This window comes from Apus apus, chromosome 1 (assembly GCF_020740795.1).
Source record: "Apus apus isolate bApuApu2 chromosome 1, bApuApu2.pri.cur, whole genome shotgun sequence".
In the NCBI taxonomy this organism is placed as follows: domain Eukaryota; kingdom Metazoa; phylum Chordata; class Aves; order Apodiformes; family Apodidae; genus Apus; species Apus apus.
Window position 1 is genome coordinate 174,746,240 of NC_067282.1, and position 23,784 is coordinate 174,770,023.

The following is a 23,784-nucleotide window of genomic DNA, read 5'->3' on the forward strand; positions in this document are numbered from 1 at the left end:
TTAAATACTCATGCACAATCTAGGATTACTGGCTGCTTTTCTCTCTTTCATGCAGGCTTATAATGACCTTTAAAGCATTAACTCAATGTGAGGTCACAGAATTATTTTAGCTGTGGATCAGTTACTTAATAACGGTTTTCCCAGAGTCACATAATCATGCAGGCTGTAAGGCTTAACTAATTCTTTCATTTTCTGCCTACATTTTAATGGATTTAACCACTCCTTGTCAAAAAAAAAAGGGGAAATGAGTTAACAGGAGATTTTCACTACTTGGGTTTACAGAGTCCAAAACACACAGAGAAGCAAGTATTGGCAAAATGAAGCAGTTATTTCTGTAACTACCTAAGAAATCAAATGCTGTTTGAAAGTCAAACATCAACATAGTCACCTTTTATACAGCACCAGCAGGATCTCATGGTATATTACCATTAGTAATTACTGCCTTGTATTTTACTATCTCTTAAGCAAATTAAATAAATTTATAGGCTGCACTAAGCAGAAACAAATAGATTTATTTTTAGTCATAATTTTTAATGGATAAAATTTTCATCTGATTGTAAAGTGAAATTTCTCCTGATGAAACATTAACTATTCTATAAGCAAAACATTTTATTTTGACATTACTGTGATATACTGCCTGTTTTCTTTTGAGTCAGAAATATTTTAGATTTTAACAGAATAATGCATGGGTAAAATGTTTTTGTTTTTGTTTTTTTTTAAATGGTAAAGCTAACAGAATATGTTCCTGCCTCATAATAAACAATTGTTGAATGATGTTTATTAAAACTGGCTCTCAAGTGACAGTTAATAAATGCATAGGTCTATTATGCATGCTAAATTCAGCATTCCAAAAACTTAAAAGCAGATAGATCAAAACAACGGAGATAAAAAAGTCATGAAGACAAAATACAGCAACACCAGTAAATGACAGGGAAATAATTCAGACTTAAAAATTACTTATTATTTAGTACCTTGTAACAACAATTTATAGAACTAAATTAGAGGCAAATCAGAGTCTTTCTGATATTTTAGATATGCTATTTCTCTAGTACATATAGTTTGATCATACAGCAGAGAATTCACATTACAAAGTCCCCTTGAAATAAGCAAAAAACCCAGTTCTCTGTTTCTGCTTCCAGGTTACACTTATTCATGGATAATGGATGAAGGAAAAAAAGGAAAAAAAAAAAAAAAAAAGGGTACAATACAATTAAATGATTAATCTATTTTACTTAAAATCCCTAAGCATTTTCTCTCTATTTGAAGTTAGATTGTCTATATGTGACGTGTTTCTATGTATGTTTCACTGATGCCCAAAGTGCACAAATACCGGATTTAATGGGCTTTGTGTCCTTTACTGTAATCATTCAATTGGCTCCTTGATGTTGCATAGGTTAGGTATGATGATGGAAAGAGTTGCTTCAATCATGTATTTTCACCTCCGTTTCTAAAAGGTGAAGGGCAAAACTTTTAATCAAGGAGCACTTTATCTTCAATTATGAAAAATATAATTAGGCATTATCACCTAATTGCTTTTACTGATGGAGACAGTAATATTTTCACAAGTAGTGACCCATGCTGTATTATCACTCTGCTGTTTACTGCATAATGAATCTGTATTTGTGCTTGGCAGCTACCCAGCAAAAATTAAAAGGTAATCAACATGCTTCTCTGCAGTCTGGTCATCAAAGTCATTGGCTTCACAGATGAGTAAATAACAAAGTCAAGTTGTGATGTCCTAACAGAAACCCTTCTTTAGGAATAGCTGTGTTTATCTCCTCTGTTAAGACATCAAATGATACTTGAAATAACCATATACAAAAAGCTTTGCAAAACAGATTAGAAGAACTGTGCTATACATTTGGTGTTGAGTTAAAAAACAGTTTAATGTCTCAAGGCACCACCATGGTAGAATTTTATACCTGCAAGTAATAATCTAATACACTATTATACAGTTAAGGTAATGTATTAATAAATAGCTTGTGCAATTTTGGGAAGCAATCTATAAAGGAATGTTAGATATACAGTAGGCACGTACTATATAATACAAATAAAAAACGAAATTCCTAGAAAAAGCATGCTGAGCACCTTTTGGTATAGGTTGAATTTTTTATTCTAAACACTATGTAAATCTTAACTTACAAAAGGTAAAACTGAAATCTTATAGTCACTTCTTATTTCAACTGATTTTCCTGGGTTTTTGCCTCTATGTCACAGGATTACTCTTAGGGACAGAGGACTCTGGTACTGGCTGTAATGGGCTATCTTGTTCGTTCAGTTGTGCATTCAAGTTTTCAGAAGTTAGGAGAGAAGAATTAAAAACTATTTCACTTAAGTCTGATTTTATAGACACAAGATGTGGTTCTTGAAAACTTAATGGTTCTTCTACTAACACCTGTGTATTTTCACGTGTCATTCCCATATCTGATGGTGACTTTCGTTTCATTCTTGTGTATGATTTGTCTAAATTCTCCATGCCTTGGTCAGTTTTCTGAAATCGACCAAAGAACCAAATGAAGAAACCAAACAAAGCAAAAGCCAGCAAACTTGGAATAAAAGCCAGGCATTTGACATCAAGGCTAGAACCTGTGAATCTGCTGTGCAAGAACATGTCTCCTTCGGCATAGGTCCGGTTGGTCAATGGGTTAGTGTTATTTGATCTCCACTCCCAAGATAACTTAGTTCTATTAAGGTCTTTCAAGCTTTCTGAGTCCTTCACTGTGTAGATCTTCTGTCCAGGACCAATATATTGACCATATTCATGAGGTTTGTAAAATATTTGGTTCTTCCACATATTCAGATCCAAGATTAAAACAAGGAAGATAATTCCATAGTTAAACCATTTGCCTGTTTGGAAAAAGAAAATTCTGTCATCTAATGTACCCATTTTAAAAGCAGTGCAAATGAAGTAATTTGTAAAAGCTACTTATTAATCTGTAAAGCAAAGTTGTAACGAAATTTCCACCATAATCGTATTTATGCTGAAATCCACTAGTATTTCACAATTAGGTCTGGGCACATAATAAAATAATTTTGTAGCACAAGTACAGCAGCATATCAATTGAATTCACATTGCAGTTTGTACGTTACCTGTTGATTAGACCCCTAGGTGATATACCTAAAATACTAATTCCAGTGCTTAAAAAATATTCATGTGGAAATCTTCCAGGAAAGGGTCATATTTGACAGAACTGTTATTATGCCAGGAATCACTGAAGTGACTGAAGTTTTGGGGGCTGGTAATTCTGTAAATTTTAAGAATATGTACATATATTGTTTGACATACCAACAACGGTGTGCAGACTGATTCAGGTGGGGGCAACTGGATAAATCATGGTTTTGAGGTAAAACATCCTCAAGAAATACCAAGATTATAGTCTTGGGAGGCAAGTCAGCTTAGCTTTTCCTATAGTCTGTGTAGAGAGAAAGAGATATTCCTCCAAGGAGTGACTCATGGTCTAACATCAAGCTCCTGCAATACCGGAGGAGGAAACATTTCTCCTTTTATTATTTAAAATTGCTCTTTTCTGTGCTTCCTCCAGGCAACAAAAAGACATGACAGCGAACTTTATGCAATTGCAAAGCTGACACTGCTTTGAGCAGGGTGTTGTAACTGATGAACTCCAGGTGTCCTTTCTAACCTAAATTATTCTATGAATACACAAAACAAATTATATTGTTTTCATAGTCAAAGCATCTCTCACATTCTAGCTGGTGACGTGATCTTACCTGTGCAGTGGTGGTTGGCACCCATGAAATCTACATGTCAGCATTACATGAAAAGATATTCATGGAGGAATGCTCCTGCTGGTGATGAATTGTATTGATCTGTGTTGGAATCATGTTAATTATGTTTCAAGTGAAAAACAAAATGGATGTATGAGAGTATCTATCCAATGACTTATGCCATTAACTTGTAAAGAGTAAGAGGATTCAGGTTCCTGAAAGTCAGTATGTCCAAATTGTACAAACAAAATACTATAGGAGGGTAACTCCTTGTATTTCAGCAATTGGGGTTAATAGTCCTCATTAGTCTTGATTATATTTAGATGGAAAATCAACAAGAATGTTCAGAAATCAAGCTGCATTGAAAACACCTTGCAACCAATCCTGTTCACATAATTCCTGAATAACTTCTCTATCCTTTTCCTGGGTTTTCATCTATATTATAATCGATCTATTAAAGAAAATTACAGTTTTAGCAGATAATCACCATATTTTATAGTATTTAAGTTTCTTAAACCAACACTGAAAATTATGCTCAATTATTAACTGCAATGACAAACAACACAATCTAGATTGGTGTTTCTCTCAATCAGAATAACTCTAGCTTATCTATCACATATGACCTTTCAACAGAGACAGAATGTATATTGCACAGTATATGCTGATGGGCTGTCTGGGACACATATATTCACTGAGTAATTGGCTGCTGTCAAACAGAACATAATTACTGACTTCTTCCTGCCTTTTCCTTAGCTGGGCACTAACTTAGACAATTCGCCTTGCCTTAATCACCATTTCTTAGGACACACTGGTAACCTCACTATTTTTCAGACTCTCCTCCTCTGAAAAATGTTTTTTTGAAACTTGCCATGGGTTCAAAAATTATTTGGCACTAAGTGTTGGATAGAGAGTGAGGCCAACCCACATAGAGTACATGATCACATAATTCTCATTTCCTTAGGAAAATAGTCTAACACAAATTACAGCTATACAAACATTAGAATCATTATCTGTTTATCTATGGCCAGTTGGAAAGAAAGTCTGGCTTACTGCATTCTCAGCTTCCTTTCTGTGTTATGGTTGTTCACTTTGACACTTTTTTTGAAACACTAATTTGTCATCAAGTATTACTCTGTGTTTCAACCAGAAAGCAACCCTTTGCTGTATTGCCCCAAAGTTATTTCCTTAAGTCATATTCTTTTCCCAGGGAAATGCATGATAAGCCCATCCTAAAAAACCTTCCACTTCTTTTGTTATTGGCTTCATCAAAATACTATTTGTGGTTCTTTTTGTTTCTGCAGAGCTAAGACAGGTTATTTTCCAGAGAGATCTGCTAGAGTCTAGGGATGGTGGGCAGTGTGAAAAACTCATGTAGGACAAGTGTCACTCTTTCCCTTTAGCTAGATGTGACAAGTGTGAAGATGTGTAGGGAGAAAACAGACACTTAAAAGATCAAAATACGAAGCATAATGAAATGGGGACATTACTGAGATGGCCTTTATAAAGACTGAAATGCGCTGTTATGGTTTCCATGATTTGTAGGTTTTAGGTACGATTGACAAAGGAAACTTAGACATTGCTATGACCTGCCACCTCTACAGGCATGGCAGCACCTGGTGGATTTCACAGCAATCACCTGTGTGATCATATTGTCCTCAATGAGACACATGTAATGCAAACCACCTAAGGAGGAAGACTTGAGATGGCAGCCTGCTGGTGGTGAAGAATGTGACTAAGAAGCTAGAAGAAAACACTCAAAATTATGAATAGAGGGAGACAGGTGCTTGATTTCAGGCTTCATGTCGCACCTTCTGGAGGGTAGGAAGATGCTGCAGAAGAACCTGGACAGGCTGGATCAATGGGCCAAGGCCAACAGTATGAGGTTCAACAAGACCAAGTGCAGGGTGCTGCACTTTGGCCACAGTAGCCTCAGGCAGTGCTACAGACTGGGGGAAGAGTGGCTGGAGAGCAGCCCAGCAGAGAGGGACCTGGGAGTGCTGGTTGACCACCAGTTGACATGAGCCAGCAGTGTGCCCAGGTGGCCCAGAAGGCCAATGGCATCCTGGCTTGTATCAGGAATAGCATGGCCAGCAAGAGTAGGGATGTAATTCTCCCCCTGTACACAGCACTGGTGAGGCCTCACCTCGAGTACTGTGTCCAGTTCTGGGCCCCTCATTTCAAGAAGGATATTGAGGTGCTGGAGCAGGTCCAGAGGAGAGCAACAAGGCTGGTGAAAGGACTAGAGGGAAAGTCTTATGAGGCGAGTCTGAGGGAGCTGGGGTTGTTTAGCCTAGAGAAGAGGAGACTCGGGGGACCTCAGCACTTCCTACAACTACCTGAAGGGAGGTTGTAGTCAGGTGGGGGCTGGGCTCTTCTACCAAGCAACTAGTGACAGGATGAGAGGGCATGACCTGAAGCTGCGCCAGGGGGAGGGATTAGGCTGGATATTAGGAAGATTTCCTTACAGGAAGGGTGATCAGATATTGGAATGGACTGCCCAGGGAAGTGGTGGAGTCACCATTCCTGGAGGTGTTTAGGGAAAGACTGGATGTGGCATGTAGTGCCATGGTCTAGCCAGTGTGGTGGGTTAGGTCATATGTTGGACTTGATGATCTCAGGGGTCTTTTCCAGCCTCAACAATTCTGTGATTCTGTGTGATCTATCCTACCCTGTGGTTTTATAATCATGAATCTGTTCTAAGATGGATCTGTTTAAAAAAGGCTCCACTCCTCTTATGTAAAGAAGTTGAGTGCTCATCTCATCTAAGAGAGATAAAAATTTAAATTATTCCCGTTTCATAAAAAGCACAAACATGGAACTCCCTCACTCAGCTCCTAGACAGAGTTAGGCAGGCAGGAGCACAGCTCTAAGCTCTGCCGTTGGGATCGCTGGGACAGTGGGGACTATAAAGGGTGCTTAGACAAAGAGCTTAGATGCAGACATCCCAGTTAACTAAGGTGAATTGCAACCCATATGTCTCAGTGGCAGTTAGTTGCCTGAGACCTTCCTCTGTTCTACAGGGGATCTTCTCAAGCTCCTTAAACTTCTCATTTCTAGACAATTTTTTCCATCCTCTGCATCACTGTCATGCTTGATGAGCTCTATGACCTTTTCTTTGCTTTTGAAAACTGTTGGCACCAGAACCAAACCCTGTATATGAGTAGCAGGCTCACTATAACTATATATGAACATGATGACATCTTCCTACTCCTACTCAGCATTCCCTGTAGCCAAGGGCTGCACTGATCTCCTTAAACACAAAATGACTGGGAGTTAGTGCTGTCTTGGTTACTTACAGAAAGTATTCGCCTCTTTCTAGAATACACTGTCCTCTGCTCTCTGTCCCTCTTCTAAGATGTACTTTACTGCTGTACTAGTGGGTGTGACAGCCAAGTCTAATCTACCTAGCAATCCTTCTAGAACAGTGATAGATGTGTTGAAATAAAATGACCACAGAGGTCTGACAGTGTCCACTCACAAACATCTATTTGATGATAGTTCCCCATGACAAGTAACTACTGGGTCATATTATGCTGATCAGTCCTTAACATTATACATGTATATAATCTATGCATAAGAAATAATTGTCTATTGCCATGTAATATTAACATAATGCTTTTTATAGCAAACTTTGACTAATATATCAAGCTCACATACGAAATAAGCTTGGTAAATTAGGAGTGACCCCTGACCTCTCACATTGCACATGAACAAGCTCAAGTTTATAGTTTTGCAAAGGGTCAGAATAAATATATTATGAAGCTATGCATATTCATTTTCTTATATATATTTATAATTTATTTGACAGTGCTTCAGCTTTCATCCCAGATGAAAAGGTGTAAAAGAAAATGGAGTACCACACAATGGAGTAATTTCATTTGTCTCTTAACCAATTTCTGTAGGCTCAGTACCACTATTACTCTAGGGCTGGCTGAACTCCTGTGAGGTCTGTGTGGACAAGAACAGTGGCATATGCCTGGCACCATTTAGCCCTTCTTGGAGCAGGCAGATTTTCCATGGAGAGATTTTGATGTGGAAAGATGTAAAAAGATCAGCACTCAAGACTGGAAGGCTAATCACTCATCTCAGCAAACTGCAAAGGATTATATCTACACTCTCCAGTGAAGCTGTAATGAAGAAAACAAGGTGCTAAAATAGGCTGTGTCGTTCACCCATGCACTACCAAAAAATAAGATGGCTAATTTGCTTTCACAGCGTTGCCATCCCTACATGCTACACATGACATTTGGAGAGTCAGGAATCTGGTTTGGTGTATTTGGAAGTGTGGTGCAACATTGAAATTTGGTGCAGTAACAATCCCCCAAAAGAAAAACTGGATGTATGTAGCTAGCCAAGAACATGTGCTGGGTGTCCTTGTGAGGCTGTGATGTGAAATGTGAAACCTTTTTGTATGTATTATAGCCTACAGTCACTATTTGGGGATGAAAACTTGATCCCTGTTTTCTGAGAAACCATGGCTGTGGAGGAGGGTTGTATCCTTAGGGCTAGGGAATGTACCAGAATGGAAACTTGACCTTAGAACAATCTCGACCTGTGGAAGTTTGGACCTGCATCATAGGACCATGCTCTAAACACCAGCCTATAAAGGACCCAGCTTAGAAACACTCATCACTCCCTTTTGATGCTGAACAACTGTGCCCTGCATATGAATGTCAGGGGCCTTCTCCTGGTGAAAAATGCATGGATTTTTCTTTTTACTTTTTCCAGAAAGGCACCTCTTATTGCCACCTGAGCAAGATGTTTGGGCAGTTGTCATTTTTAAAGAGGCTGATAAGGTCTATGAGAGATTCAGCAACCAGTCGACAATCCCACATGCAATGGATTCACTGGGCAATTGAGGTAGATTCCAGAGGTCCAAATATTTCAAACCAGCTGCTGATTCTGGAGTTTGTGTAGAAGCCAGTCCTCAGCATCCCTCCTGTGGCCAAGAGGAAATGTGAAAATTCCACTTATTAAGGCTAGACTTAAGTGGCCTTGTGCTCTGCAACTGCAGCCAGAGGTTATCACAGGAAATGTTGACTTTAGACTCTTAACTCAATTGCAATTTGTGTCTAAGAACATTTGGACACCTCTGTAAAACATACAGATATCTTCAAAACATTCTTTGTGTCTCCTGTCATGGTAATGTTACTAGCTAGATACATGCATACAGACCACTCACAGCTGAAATAAGCCACAAATCCTCTGAGAGTTTTTCACACCTGCGTGCACAGACAGCTTTGGTTTTCCTCTGACTTGTCTATTCCTGCCCACAGGCTGCCTTAGACTTCTCTGTGTAGGCGACGCATGGCCTGAATCTAGACACACTTCTGATTTAACTTCACAAGCCAGCCATGCTAGGCATCCGCCAGCCATCAAGGTGATGATTTCTCCTTTGGGTGGAAGGGCACTCTGGCTAGATAGGCACTCAAAAACATGTTTATAAACAGCCAGAAAAATCTTCCATCTGTTTTGATACCCAAACTTTAATGTTTCCTATTTGAAACTTATTTGCATACTCGAGAGCAGATGCTCTTGGATCTCCAGTGCTGCTATTAAAGGGTAGCAGCCAAGCCCCACTGGTGCCTTTTAAGCATAAAAGAATCTGAAGTAACAAAATTTACTTTTAAGTTTTATCAGCTTCCCTGGGTGTTACAGAAACTAGATTAGACTATGTGTTTTCATAAACAGAAGCCCAAGAAGGTAAACACACACTTTGCAATGAACCATCTGTCAAGGGAAATCTAGATGAGTTAAGCAAATCCAGGAATTCAAGTTATTTTTGATGTTCATAGATAAAAGCAGCTATAAAAACAGGATAAAAATATTTAATACTGAGTAGATGCTTGCTAGGAGTTTTTAGATGCAAAGAAATGTGAGCAAAATGAGGTACTCAGTTACCAGTAAAAATAAGATATGATTTTGATAGTAAATTTAAAACTACACTGAATCACATCAGCTACAGACTGCAGATGTTAATTTGATATTACTGCCAACTTAGAATATTCAGAAATCGCAAGTCAGGCCTAAGAAAGCATATTATTTAAAGTACCAAGATGGGTTAAAAATAATACACTAAGTACTGTTTTATTTATCTGCTTTTTTAGACATGGAGACACGCAGAGGAATGTTTCATTTTTTTTCTCTGCAGCTATGAGCTTTATTTTGTGAAAGCTTAAATTCCCATGCAGTCACTGAGCTCAGGAGCTAAGGCTTTAAGTCAAAGTAGGGGAAAAAAAAAACAACAAGAAAAGCAACTGTCTTAAAATTTGTGATAAAATCAGGAGAGTTGGCAACACAGAAATGTAACTGTGAAATCCTTCATCTCTACAGAACTTGTGCGAAGCCAGTAAGCACACACCGACAGAAAGGTGGTTTAAAGTCCTTTGGTCCTCTGAATGTCTCTTACTTTACCACTGCTCATTAGAGCAACTCAGCATCAAATGGGACTGCACAGAGGAGTCCTAGGGCTGCTCTTATTTATATCAATCAACAGGGACAAAAACGGACTGTCAAAGAACTTATGAAGAACAAAAATTTCCAGGAAAAAGATTGTAAATGCTATTTCAGCCATTTTTTTCTTTCTCCTTGCTATTTGGGAGAAAAAGATTTCCAGATTCTACAAATTAGGACACAGGTCATAGATTATATTTGGGGCTTAGGCTTCTTTTCCTGCTTGCTACTGAAAAGATATCCTATATTTAACATTCTGGATCCCAAGTATTAAACAGGGCTTAAATACAGCCAGCTTCCTGCCATTATGGCTGTCCTACCCACATATCATCTGCTGCAGCTGCATTCATGTGCATTACTCTCTACCCTCATTTTAGATTGGATTACATTCATTTTGTTATATATATATTGAGCCAGTTCTCTCTTTCTTTTATTAGCTCCCTGATTTGAGTAGAAAATTAGGAGTATCTACACATCCACACAATAACTAGAGCTTGAAAGTGATCCAAGATGATACCCTAACCTAAGACAAGAACTGATGGCAAGAACAGATGGTTCAAGGAAACTTACCCAAAGGGAGGTTCTTGTGCCATGTGTTACGGCTGTTTATTAGATCTCCTAAAGGGTGGTGTAGCACTGAGATAGAACAGGCACTCAGTAGACAGAGTACGTGATGTGCAGTCAGATGGATTGATTTGTCTAGTGAATCTAATAAATGAATCTTGTTAATGCTGAGCAGGGAAAAATATTCCTCAGCCCCTATTCATTAGCTCATCCTCGTTAAAAGAATGCCTTCTCACCAGAAAATCAGAAAGGCCTCCAGTCCTCTCTGCAGAAGACTCTACAATGCATAAATATTGGTTTCTCTTCGTATGTCTGTTTTCAAAGAGCAGTATTGCTAGCAGTTGTATTTCTGATCTCCAATTCATGTTTTTTTTGCTGTTGCTTATTCTTTGCTCTTCCCTAACTGTCATCAATATCTCTCTCTCTTCTGCAGTGCAAAACTGTTCTTCAGTCACTCTTCTACCACCCATGGTTTTTCATCTACATTAATTATATCCTGAGTTTCTGCATCTGATGGTGCAGCCCACCCTATCATGCCTCAGTAAATGTTCTTACTCCTCTGTGCAGCCATTCCACTACTTCTACTTATAAAATCGAGTAACTACAGGGCATCTGGGAGCCTTGTGGGGCTGAGTCCCTCCAAATTCATGCTCATCAAGTATTTGATGCTTATACACCTTTTTTCCTCTCATCTTTTTGTTCACTTGGAAGAGAAAAATATATTCATAATGTACACATCCCATCTTCTCTCACCCTATGTGTTTTAGTCACTGACCATGAGATCATTCAATTCATTCTGTTCCATAAACCACTAGTGCCTCGAACAGTCTGACTCAGGTGTGTCCCAGCCCTTCTTTCTTCCCACTGTCTGTCTGTTCTCTCTCAGCATTCCAGCAGGGCACCAGCATCCACTCTTGAAAAAATTTCCACCCCTCCATCTGTACTTCATACTGGCCCATTTACCTTCCCTCATGCAATACCCAGCAGGCAACTTCTGCACTCATTTTCTCTTCTTTTCTGGTTTTTAATCTGATTACTCAGATTTCTACCTTCTCTGCTGAAAATACCTTTTCTGAGGCCTCATTCATCCTATCTTGACTGAGTCCTGGGTTCATCATTCTTGCCTCCTCAGCACATGTTCTTCCCTTGGCTTTTCCTGCCTGGTGAGTTTGTGACTGACCTGCTAGCTCTTGGCCTTATCTTTATATCACTTCTGAATGCTCCTTTTTTCTCTGCTCTGCAGGAGTTTTGTATGGCTATGTCACAAGATGCCCTCATCTTTCTTATACCTGTCCAGTATAACGTGCTGATGTGCTGTGATTGTTTATATTAGCAGTTAAAGATCCCTGTCAAGTCACACCCTCATTCTTTTGCTATCCATTATTATCCAGCTCTCTGTAGAGAGAGGAGCTACACTCTGCATAGCTTGAAGGTAAAACCAAGCTATTTACCCCTATTTAACCTTCTTTTTTCACTCCCTACTGTTATTGAAATACTGTCTCACAGTATGCAAGGGTGAGGTACTTTTATCTATATGTACCATCCATTTCAGTAACTGCAATTCTATTTTATTTGAGGGTATTTAACTGTGTGTCTGGTTAGTCGCTAATTCCCCTGGAGAGCAATTTTAGATAAAAGACCTCTGAAGTTACATTAGGTATTACTTAGGGTTACAAAATGTTCCTGAAATCCATGAAAAACAGCAGGTCTCTCTGAGTTGTAAGATGCAGGTTCTTCATTTCCCTGAGATGTTTATAAATGGATGATACACACATGGGCAGATAAAGAGATAGAAAAAATGGTAATCTGGGCCACACACACAAAATGGGTGTTTAAGAACGTTAGTGTACATTCATTACACCAAAGCACTTCAGTGTATCAAAATCTGTAAGGTTACATACCTGTTATATGTATGTGATACTCCTCTTTTAAGATCTTCTGGAAATAAGGTATTTTGAACTGCATGTGTGCAGATGGCAAGCCTGGAAGATTCACTTCAACATCACCCATAAAATGTGGAAACTCCCAGTCCTGTTAAAAAAAAGAAAAGCAAGATCCTAAATATGAGCTTTCACAATATATTTCTTTCCCCTTAATGAGGCTTAAATTAATAAAAAAGAAAGGTCCTATTTTAAAACCTCCCATTATTGGATTTTCATCCTTTAAATTTATCTGAACAACTTGAAACAGAATACCCTGCTTATATTAGACATTTCACTATGATTTTTAATTCAGCTTCATGTAATTATGTGTTCAAAAGCTCACTTCAGAATGACAATATTGAATCCATTGTACCAGCTGATAATACAAAATAGTCTAAGCATATGAATGTACATATATTATATAGCAACCCTGCAATACTAGTTACAACTTCTGCCTCTAATTTGGAAAACAGTTCACAGGTAAGAAATAGGCCTGACAGTTTCAAACATTTCATGTATCTGGATTCTACTTATTCAACCCACAGAGTGTTTTCACTCCCGGCAAGTGCAGGCCCTTTAGCACAATCTGTCTGAATCCAAGCCCAGTTTTCTCCACTGCTGTATTTCAGCTGACAAGGTGGAAATGTGGAAGCTCTTACCTATAATTATGCATATTTTGGTAGTATGTGGTAACCCAGCTGAGGAGAAGCTGCACTGAAATAAATTTTTAGCTTGGTTATCTGCACCCACCATCAGTCACTTGAAAATGGCTATAATAGCATGGCTCATTACAGCCAAAACTGAAAGTCTAGCACTAGTGCTAGAATCAGTAAGGCTACTGCCAGAGTAGTTACTTGGTGCACTGCAGACTGCTGATGATCTGCTCTTAATCACATACTGGCCCTGTCCCCATTTATACCCCTGGATTTGTATCCCACAGGTTAGCGCAACAAGCACCTGAATTACTAAAAGTAAGACAAAGGAATCTGAAATGTGAAAAGCTCTGTGAGTGACTTGGGCTTCCTTCATATGAAAACCATTCCAGGGCAGCCATCTCCCCAGGAGAACCAATTCAATTTTTTTTTCCAGTTTTATAAGGCTGGAAAGTTTCCTACCTGGGTAATGAAAAAAAATATTCAAAACTAAGAATCACCTCTGAAAGATAAATCATACATACAACTTAGCTTCCAGGAATTGCTACGTGCGCCAACATTTTCTACAGTGGAAGGGAAATGGAAATTTTATCAGCAGGGAATAGCATGACCCAAGCATTAAGAGCAGCTGATTTGTGCTAACTCTTTGTGATACTGAGATAAATGGACTAACAGTACAAGCAAAGAGAAAACCTGACCCTCTGCACCTGGTTCTTAATGTTCACAGTGATACAGAAAGTGCCAGTTTACAGATGCAGAAGATAAGAGAAAGAAGGATACTCTCCTTTTGCCTCATCATGAATGCAACGCATGCACTCCTGGTCACCAGGTAAGGTAATAAAGGCCTAGCTGCATAATCACTCACTGCATCTGCAACCACCCCCTTGCAGTTGGTACGTATTCAAAAAGTGCCCAAAGATAAAAAATTTATGGGTGTACTCTCTCAGTTCACAGTGTCCAATACACATCTCTGCATTGGTATCTCATGTTAAGTCATACATACTCTCACCCAGGAATACAAAGGGAGAAATAAATTCCATGTTCCTGAAGACAAACGAATGGAGAGCTGTGGACTCTGCATTAGAAATAAGTAAACATAGGACTACAAATCCAGCCTCCTGCTCTTGGCCCAGTGCTCCTACTGTGCCTTTTGCTGATTTGCAGATAATATTCCACTATACAGAATTTTCTACTGGGCTGTGTCTTTGCATCTGAATTTTATAAAAAACTTCAGCCTTTTTTCTGATCTGTATGAATATTTCCTGATAATGAGTAACCAGCATGCCAGTTCTGTCAGATGTGCAATTTACTGTCTTATTTGTCTCATAAAACAACTACTGAGACTGGAAAATACTCCATAAAACAAAAGCACAACAGAGAGATCTAACCCCAGCAGTGTGCTACTGCTTACTTTATAACAGAGAGATAAGTGGACAGCTCATTAGAAAAATACATATTTGACAGTCCAAACTATAGCTACCTTTCAAGAGTACATTATTTAAACTTTTCTACATATATACCCCATAATGTATGAAGCATACCTGAATCATCTCATGACCTCTGTTATCCTGTAGCCCCATAATATGGTATTGCCATTGGTAGAGAGGTGGGGACAGGCTGGCACTGGAGACTTCGCAACTATAAACAACTCACCAGAGCTCAGCTAAAGAACTGCAGATCTGGGGCTGGACAAAACTGCTTTTAGGGGCAACAAGGAAAACAAAGAAGTATCTAGCAGGTGAAAGGCAGAGTGTGTAGTAGTAAATCTGGCTGTAATGTGGAGCTTCAGATCAGTGAAGAAACAGCAAGGTCTAAAAGTGTGTCAGCAAATGAGATGACAATGATACACCTTAGCGCCCTCACTCACCTCCACTAGACTCAAACTGCCCATTTCAGGACCTGTGCAAGCAGGGGGAGGGTGGACAAAACACCAGAAAAGCAGTAGACACTAAGACGTGTATAACACTTTAGCATTGTTACTGAAACTTTTTTCTGCACAGCAGTATTATTTTCTGTACTAATTAGATCTCAACCAATAATGGTTCTTGGATTACACTGTTAAAATTTAAATGATACTGCTAATAAATTCTTGGGTTTGCCTATAAGGTATATTTTCTTCACCCACAAATAGCATTTAAAATGTAAAACATTTAGCAGTATAATTAGAAATTCTGTCATTTAAGAACACTCCTACTGGAAATAAAATTTTAAAAAATCTAACAAAATAATAACCCCCTACACACAATAAAATGTATTTGAAAGCAATATTAAAACAGGGAGAATAAAATCACGAGTTAGACTTACTGACTTCCATGAAAGTCAGTACAGTCACAGCATTTAGGAAAATTAAGTTTCAATTTAGGTGATGAAATAGCCTTTGGGATTCCACTTGGCTCACAATTTTGGGTAAGCGTGAGCATTTACTGTCCGTGTAGTGACTTTATCACCTGCAGACACATAGATGCAGTATTGTTACTGTGTAGGAGAAGAGCCGATGAATATTAACTTTCTGGGCTAATGCCAATATTAGCTTTCATTTAAAAAAAAAAAAAAAAAAAAAGTGACTGTTTTGTTATTATCTAGGTTCTAAGAAAGCGTTATCCAAAATCTTTTTACTCTGTTATGATTTTTTTCCTAACTGGGAGGCAAAAGACAACTTCGTTTCAGCAATATCCAGAATTTTTTTTTCCCAATAAATTCAAGGCACCGAGTAGGAATAATTTACCTCATATGCTGATAGGTATACAGTAATAGTGTAGATGTACAAGCCCATACATTTAACCATTTCTCTCCCTGGCACACAGTTTAGGTCTGTATCATGCTTTCACAAATGGTATCAGTGTGGGCTCATCTCTGGAACGTGAGCGGCATACAGTATGCTCTTTAAGTTCTCATAGAATCATAGAATGGTTTGGGTTGGAAGGGACCTTAAAGATCATCTAGTTCCAAGCCCTCTGCATTGGCAGGCACACCTCCCACCAGATCAGGTTGCTCCACACCCCATCCAACCTGGCCTTGAACACTTCCAGGGAGGGGGTTGCTTATGATGCATTTAAGTTGCTCATAATTACGTAAAGTCCACTGAATCAGCTTTAGTCCTTATTGCTGAGGTGTCTGTACTCTGCCATATCTGTAATCTCATTAGGAACTGGGTCCAAAATACTGTAGTTAGAATGTATCGCAACTTGCAGAGTTTGAAAAATAAAGCCATACAACCATACTGCTTCCTCATATTTCTGTCTCTCATGCTGCATGAACAGATTGTTTCTTCTTTAAAACCATCGGCACCAAATTTCTAATATTAATCTACTTTTGTGGTTTCTAACCTGGGGGGTCTGAAGCACAGCTCTACGCAGTTTATGAAGAAGAAACCAACTCAGAGCCAGCAGGCTTAAATTAGCAGCACAGAGGTCTCTAACCTCAGTGGCAAGTTTTGTGGGCTGTGCAAATTAAATGAGGTTATTGCCTCATTTCACTCTAGTCATGAGGAAAGGGCAGCCAGAGGATGAATTTAAGATCACTGAGGGGTTCATCCTAGAGTTGCAATGGGCAAAAGGAGCACCTCTGATTGCCATCAGCTACCTCATTAAACCCAGAAGCACAGATTAAACTGGATGCTGCAAAAGAGGAGGTCATGGTATTCTGCTTTTCTTCCCTTTGTTTCTAGATCCCTGTGCCAAACAAATGCACACACTTCCTTCTGAAATGCCAGGTATTGGTTTAAGACCCTACAGTGGAGCTGGCAGAACTGAATTGGTATCTCTTAAGCAAATATTTTTTTATTACTGGTAACTGAGCATCAAGCCACAGTTTCTGATATGATCTGGTCCTTCTCTGCCACCACCCCAGGAAAAGAGAAGGCATTGCCTGGGGAAGCCCTGTCCTGACCGTGAGCCAGGAGAGGCAGCTGCCCCAGGCTCCTGGCTGATGAGAGCCCAGGAACACACTGGCAACATGCAGCTCCCAGGCTGGCTGCAGGATTGCTCCTTGCTGCTCAGTGTTCTTTATTGCAGGCTCTAGGCCATGTTTCCCAAGCCCAGAGGACAAGGACCAGATGCCAGCAGGATTCAACAAGGATCACAAGCTGTCTGGAAAGGTGAGTTGAGCCCTCTGCAAACCATGTCCTATGCTTCATGCACACACAACCCGACATCCCTCAGCCACCAGCCCCTTTTCACCCAGTGAAAACTGCCACAGAAAAGGAGGGATTTGGATTAAAAAACAGTGACAGTTAATGGTAAACAAATGTGCCATGTTTTTATCTCTCCTTCTGTCTGAATAGGGTGGTTGGTATACAGTAAATATGATAGAACACTAGCAATTAATAGAAACACTGTTCAAATATAATCATGAAAGAAGATAAACACATACTGAATATTTCTGATTTAAGTAGTGATGATACATGCTAAATTTAATGTTATGAACCCATTTGTAATTTAAACCCCTCGGAATAATAAATAAACAAAAATAGAGGGAAGGAAATTAGAAAATGCATATATGAGTGTATGTGTGCTTGTTCCAGAAACTGCCTGTAGCAATTTTTATTTAATTTATTAAAATCTTTTTAACTCATGAGGTAGAAAAACATGTTTTCAGGTATCTTTGCATCTTTTAGCTGGCTTTGCTTCAACTCTCAGAACCTGGCAAGCAGGCATATGGCTAGAGGAAATTTAAAGAGAGGCAATGGCTGTATTTTTTTGCAAGTGTTTGAAGTAAGAAATTAACAGCTGGAATTCAGAGTCAAAGGCTCGACTCCTCTGTGGTTACCTCTAATTCCACTGCACTGCTGAATATTCCAGTGATCTCTGCATCTGATGTCACTGCAGCTGTGAGTTGATAAAGTACAAACATCATTTTAATATTTCATTCAAACATACATAAGAAGGAAAATCAACAGCCATAACTAGAACTCATTTTCATGTCTGCGAGATCAAATCTACCACGCAGTTTTTGGCCTTCTGTTCTTTGTCAATACCTTATTTAAATAGGAACAAAAGTCGACAGAAATTGTGGGGTTTAGCCCTCACTAAATTAAAAATATACATCTACTCTTAACACTACCACCTGTATACTTGCATGGCTTCAGTGGGGCTACTTAGCTCCCACAGTGAAAGATGACACTTTATTCTACAAAAGACCTCCTACATCATGTTGGTACTATCTGTGCAAATATACTTAAAGTCCAGCAAGCTTTATTTAATCTGCTCATCTGTTTTGGCTTCACCTGTTTGGATTGTTATTGGCAATAACAATCACAAAACCCTATCATGAACTGTGTCATGAAGTCCCTAATTGCAGCCACAGCTACACCTTTTATGTCTTAGTCTTGATTTAAAGGATTCAAAACATGGAAAATCCACTGTAACAGTGGAGTAACTGCTTCAATTGAGCCCGAAGCTGCTCAGACAGAACACTGAAGACAGCTTACAGGACCAGACACAGGTATAGAAAGGATATCCTTATGCTGTACAGCAATGCAAGGCATGGACATACCCACAACCTTGCTGCTATGCATCATCTTTGTGCTCTTCTCCTCCTCAGTCTTTGCTTAGCTTCTTCAAGCTCCTGGCCTTTCTCTAGAACCATCACTGCAAGTCTTGCTAATTTTCTCCTTTATTTGAGAAAAAGATAATATGACAGCAATAACTTTTTCCTTGAGAGTTAAAGAAGCCATACAGTCTCTTTTTTCAGTGTGTGCTTGGCCTTGAATGAGCCCTCCCAGTCAAAAAATCATTACTGAATCCTTTAGTTTATTATCCATTTCTGCTTATTTAAAGGCAACAATTCCCAGGCCATCCAGGTCTCAAATAAGCCCTGGGTATCTGTACTTTGAATTTGCACATTTTGAGCCCAGACAAAGCTGTGTGTGCATGTGTCCTCAAAACAGTAACTCTTGTTACCAAAATGTCTGAATTGGTATTTAGCTTTTCCACCGCAAGATCAAAGTAATCTCAGAATTCCAGACCACCTAAAAGAAGTTCTTACATTTCACTGAAAGATCCGTATCCATGCCTGTACTCACTGGCAGATGCCTGGTTCGTGATAGACAACACTCCCTCTCTCTCCCCTGTGACAGTAGCTTGAGTTTCATCTTCTATTCACTCCTCAGTAGTGCCTTGATACTGCAGATCTGTTCTGCATAACATATCACAGATATGACAATTCCTATCAAACCCCACAGCTAAAATTTTTATCAAGGCTCTCATCATCTGCCGTTCACTTACATCAGCATCTTTCCCTCTGGCCTTCACAAGTGCATTTGCTCTCCACCAATACAGGAATGCTGCTGCAAAGACCATTCTCTCAGTCTGTTTCTCTGACCATGTCACTCTTTTCTTTGATCAAATAAAATATAGGCTACTTTCTTTCATATTCAAATCCCTTCAAATCTTTCGCTACCCTAGGTACAGACTGTCTATATGACAGCTGCTCCTTAAAATCAGTCTGTAAATTCAGGCTATGAATCCTTTCTCTATTTAAAGTAACTTTCCCCTGTGCAGTTCCGTAAGAGCTGCAGAGCTTCCTCATTTCTCATTCTCCTTTATAATTCTTCTTTACTATTAGAAAACATGAGGATGTCATGCATTAGGTACCCCGGACTGCCTGTCACCCTGACCAGTGAATTCACTATTGCTTATACCTGCCTGTCTAACACACTATAACTCTTGGTGCTTCTTTAGCAAAGGAATGCTCTAGGACTGGAGCTGTATTTTGGCTGTCTTTGAGCATCACCTAGCACAATACGCCAGTCCATAGTGATAATTTCTAGTTCTTCAATAGGGCAAATATTGCTAGTAGTGTGAAGAACTGAAGGCTATCCATTCTTTTTGTTGCATTAGGAACAAATTGTGCTCGAAAACAGCCAGTACATAGAGGAGGACAGACACTAGAAGGTCTCACATCTTGAGATGTGTAGTGACCAGGAAGAACAGTAATCACTACTTCCTGATGAGGGCAAGGGCTGTTCTTTCTTAAAGCTACCATTTAGGTTTTAGCAGGTCATGAGGGTCAAAGAGGAGCAAAGTGAAACATCACCTAGGCCAGAGGTGTAGTGGACATCACTAAGCAAAACCTCTGTGTACACCCAGGATATCCTAGGAGCAAATCCACCAGTTTTTCCATCAGGCAAATAAATGTGAGATCTCACATACCTCAGTGACTCTGTGAGGTTTCTCCGCAACTCGCTGTCACCTCGTAATTAGCTATTCACTACTGCTGAAAATGCCAGTTAAAAAAATAAAAGGTGCTTCTAAGTAAATGTTCTTTGATTTTGTCTCTGAGTTTCTCCAGTTTTTGCAAGCTTTCTCTTGCTTTACTGTCTCACTCATGTCTAAAGTTGGTTGAGCTAAATAGCCATCAGGTAATTTATCTGGATGAGAAACACCAGGGTGAGTTTTTCCAGTTAATTCTTGAGTCTGATATGCAGCTATATAAAGTGGTAATGTTCAATATTGTGTTCCTGCAAGAGACAAAGAAATCAGCTCCTGCAAAGGAACTGTGTCTTGTTCCCTACATGAGACCTCCCTAAACCACCAGCAAGTCAGTCATAATGGTTTTTATAACTACCTCAGTGACGCACTTTATGAAAGCCGTTCCTGTGGTGAAATGGAGAAACGAACATTCACTAATAATATGCAATACTCATATTTACATATTTACTGAGACTACAGTTTGCTGTCAAGGGAAATAACTTAAAACAGAGCAGTCAATTTTTCTAGTACCCTAGAGGACCAAATATCTGACTATGATGTGGAGAATAAAAATAAACTTTAAATGTATTGCTACGTAATAATCTTCAACAATACATGTACATTGTCACTAACACACATACCATTGCATTGTGGAAAACATGCCCACATTGCAGCTGAACAGAAATATGAAATCTGGAACATTTTAGGATTTGTAAAGACTGCTAATGCCATTTGTACCTATTTGAGGACAGTAAGCTCTAGTTAGAGTTCTGAAGTAAATTTGCATTAAGGCAACTGTCTTCAGCTAATTTCAGCTGCATTTAAAATTATACTGTTCTTTTCTCTTTTCAAATACCCACAGGCAGAGATTTCCTTGTTACCTGATATTCAAATCTTAACCATGTTTTTTAGTGTTGCTAAACCCAAGGAGATAGATTTGCAGCAAAATACCTGAGCAGATATTTTTCTCACTATGAGCTTTACAACATAATAAAAATGGTGTTATAGAAGTGAAGAGTATCTGGAGCAAGGGAATTACTATATGCTGCTCACTGAAGATGGAAAATAAATCAGCTGTCTCAAAGTTAGAAATGGATGACTGAGGAGCCATTCTGTTCTGGACAAAATTCTGATTATATGTGCTCTGGAGAGTTTTACCATCACCTTCTTCTGAGAAAACTAGGGGGCTGGTTACAAACAAAACTATAAACTTGCTCTTTGGTACTATGCAGGATCTGAAGTGGCAGGTTTTGACCAATCATCTCAGTTTGAAACTGTCATCCAACATGTTTTAATTTAGCTGTAACTGTAAATTACACATGTGCTTGTACATGGTTCAATTTGCTGTGATTAAGGTAGTGAAACAGTAATAATAATTTTGTGTTATAGAAAAAAACAGGATTATGTGCTGCATTTGACTGATACTGAGAAAATTAATAGAGCTTAAGAAGATAAGAGAAAGTAAAAAACCAGGATGCAAATGGAATGCAGGAAGAAATGTGTCTCATAGATTTAAATGTTGGGTTTGCAAACAAGTCAGTGCAAGTTTCCTTTCCTTTAAAAAGATCAGCAATAACTCTTTTCCAGAATTACTTTCCTTCTCATAACTTGCTAATTAATGCACCATTTTTATATATATAAGGAAAGAAAAGAAAACTGTGTGCAAATGTTGAAAGAAGAAAGGCTGATTTCACAAAATGTGGCTATCTGCACTTAAGTTTTTGTGTCAAGGACAACAGTAATATGGAGTATATTTGATCTTCCCAGCTCTCTTTCTTGTTTTTTAGTTGAAGTTAAAATAGTTTCCTGTCCTCAGTTTTAGCCTGCTTGAGGATTAGCAGCAGCAGCATACTGTACTTGCCAGTGAGTTGCCTTCCTTTCCTGAAGGCAACATATCCCATTCCTGAACTCCTACTCCACACTTCCCCTCTACCCCCAGTTTTATCTTCAGCTTTATCTTTGTGCTGAGGCCATTAGGCATATCTGCTCCAGAAGCAACAGCAGCTTGTTTGGTATTGGTTGAGGTGGCAGTAGGAAATGCATACATTATGCATTAGCCATTACGTAAACACATCTGGGTAGCAAAAGAGGATATAAGGAAACACACAAAGCTTAGGAGGCATGCATGTAAAAATAAAACCAGTTTTGCTTGCATATCAGTATCTCTGGAATGTGTTTTCAAACTGCCATCAACAATCTAGAATATATGTGAAAATGGGTATATATTATATGGGCGTTTATTTTATTCATCCTTACTTGCATTATACATGCTGCCAAATCAGTCTCTAACGTTCACTGTGAGCGTTACATTGCCATTCCCCAGGATGGGAACTAGCACACAGCTAGCTCCCTTTTAGCTACCTACATGTAGGAATTCTGAGCTTGAAGAACACTGGTGGTGTTTTAGCTGAGTTCCACTCCAAAAGCCTGATAAACCACTCACAGCTTGTCAGCACATGTGACAAAGCAGATGTCCTTTCTCACACTGAAGTTCTTCAAAATACTTAAGCTCAAATTGGCAATGATGGTTGGTTGGTCTAATGACCTCTGAATACTGTGTCTGTGTTTGTCATGATCTACTTAGTTTTTTCAATGAATAATAATAATTTTAATAATCATATGAGACAGCTTCTCTTGACTCCTTGGAAGCTGAACAGCAGAGCATTCACTAAGCTGCTATGGTGAAGTGCATCCCCATCAAATAGGATCATCTCCCTTCACCCCCTGAAATTAAAATTCAGTGCAAACCATTACCTATTTCAACAGAATTTGGATGGAATGTCCCACTTGTCCGACAGAAATGGAATGGAAAAGTTCATGGACAGTACAAATCCATGTGCTGGTATGAAACACAGACTCAGACTGGTTCATGAGATACAGACTGACAAATTCAGTAACAACAGATGCAGGAAACTGTTTGACCACAGAAGTAAAGCTGCCAGCTCAGAGTCCTCAGTAGTTTGTGGTGCCCAGAGAGGGTTTTCTGCTTTACAGTGTCCCCTCACAGACTGAGATGCTGATCAGCAACTGGGGCTTCACCGACTATCTAGATAAGGAAAAAGTGATATGAACATGAAGGTTTCCCCACCCCATTTTAACACAAGAGACTGTGAAAAATAAAATGAGAGGTTCTTACACCAGCAGCAGTCCCATCTCAGCCAACTTCTGGTGAGTACCAAACTCAGTCTTGGATCAAGGCCTCAAAGTGGTGTGCAGTGTGTTTTTATAATTGTATTAAATTCTAACTGTATTACTCTATCTTTTTAAATACTTTCC

General features: G+C 39.0%; 1 protein-coding gene across 5 annotated transcripts in view; it reads right to left on the reverse strand.

Annotated features, from left to right (window-relative positions):
- Positions 1 to 756: 756 nt before the first annotated feature.
- TMEM117 (transmembrane protein 117) overlaps positions 757 to 23,784 on the reverse strand; it is a 219,234-nt gene continuing 196,206 nt past the window's right edge. For all 5 annotated transcript variants that reach the window (XM_051641503.1, XM_051641476.1, XM_051641495.1 and 2 more), the window contains 2 exons: positions 12,645 to 12,774; positions 757 to 2,847 (listed from right to left, as the gene is read on the reverse strand). In XM_051641503.1, coding sequence (XP_051497463.1) covers positions 2,207 to 2,847; positions 12,645 to 12,774 — 771 coding nt within the window. In that variant the 3' untranslated portion in view covers positions 757 to 2,206. The remainder of the gene's footprint in view (positions 2,848 to 12,644; positions 12,775 to 23,784) is intronic.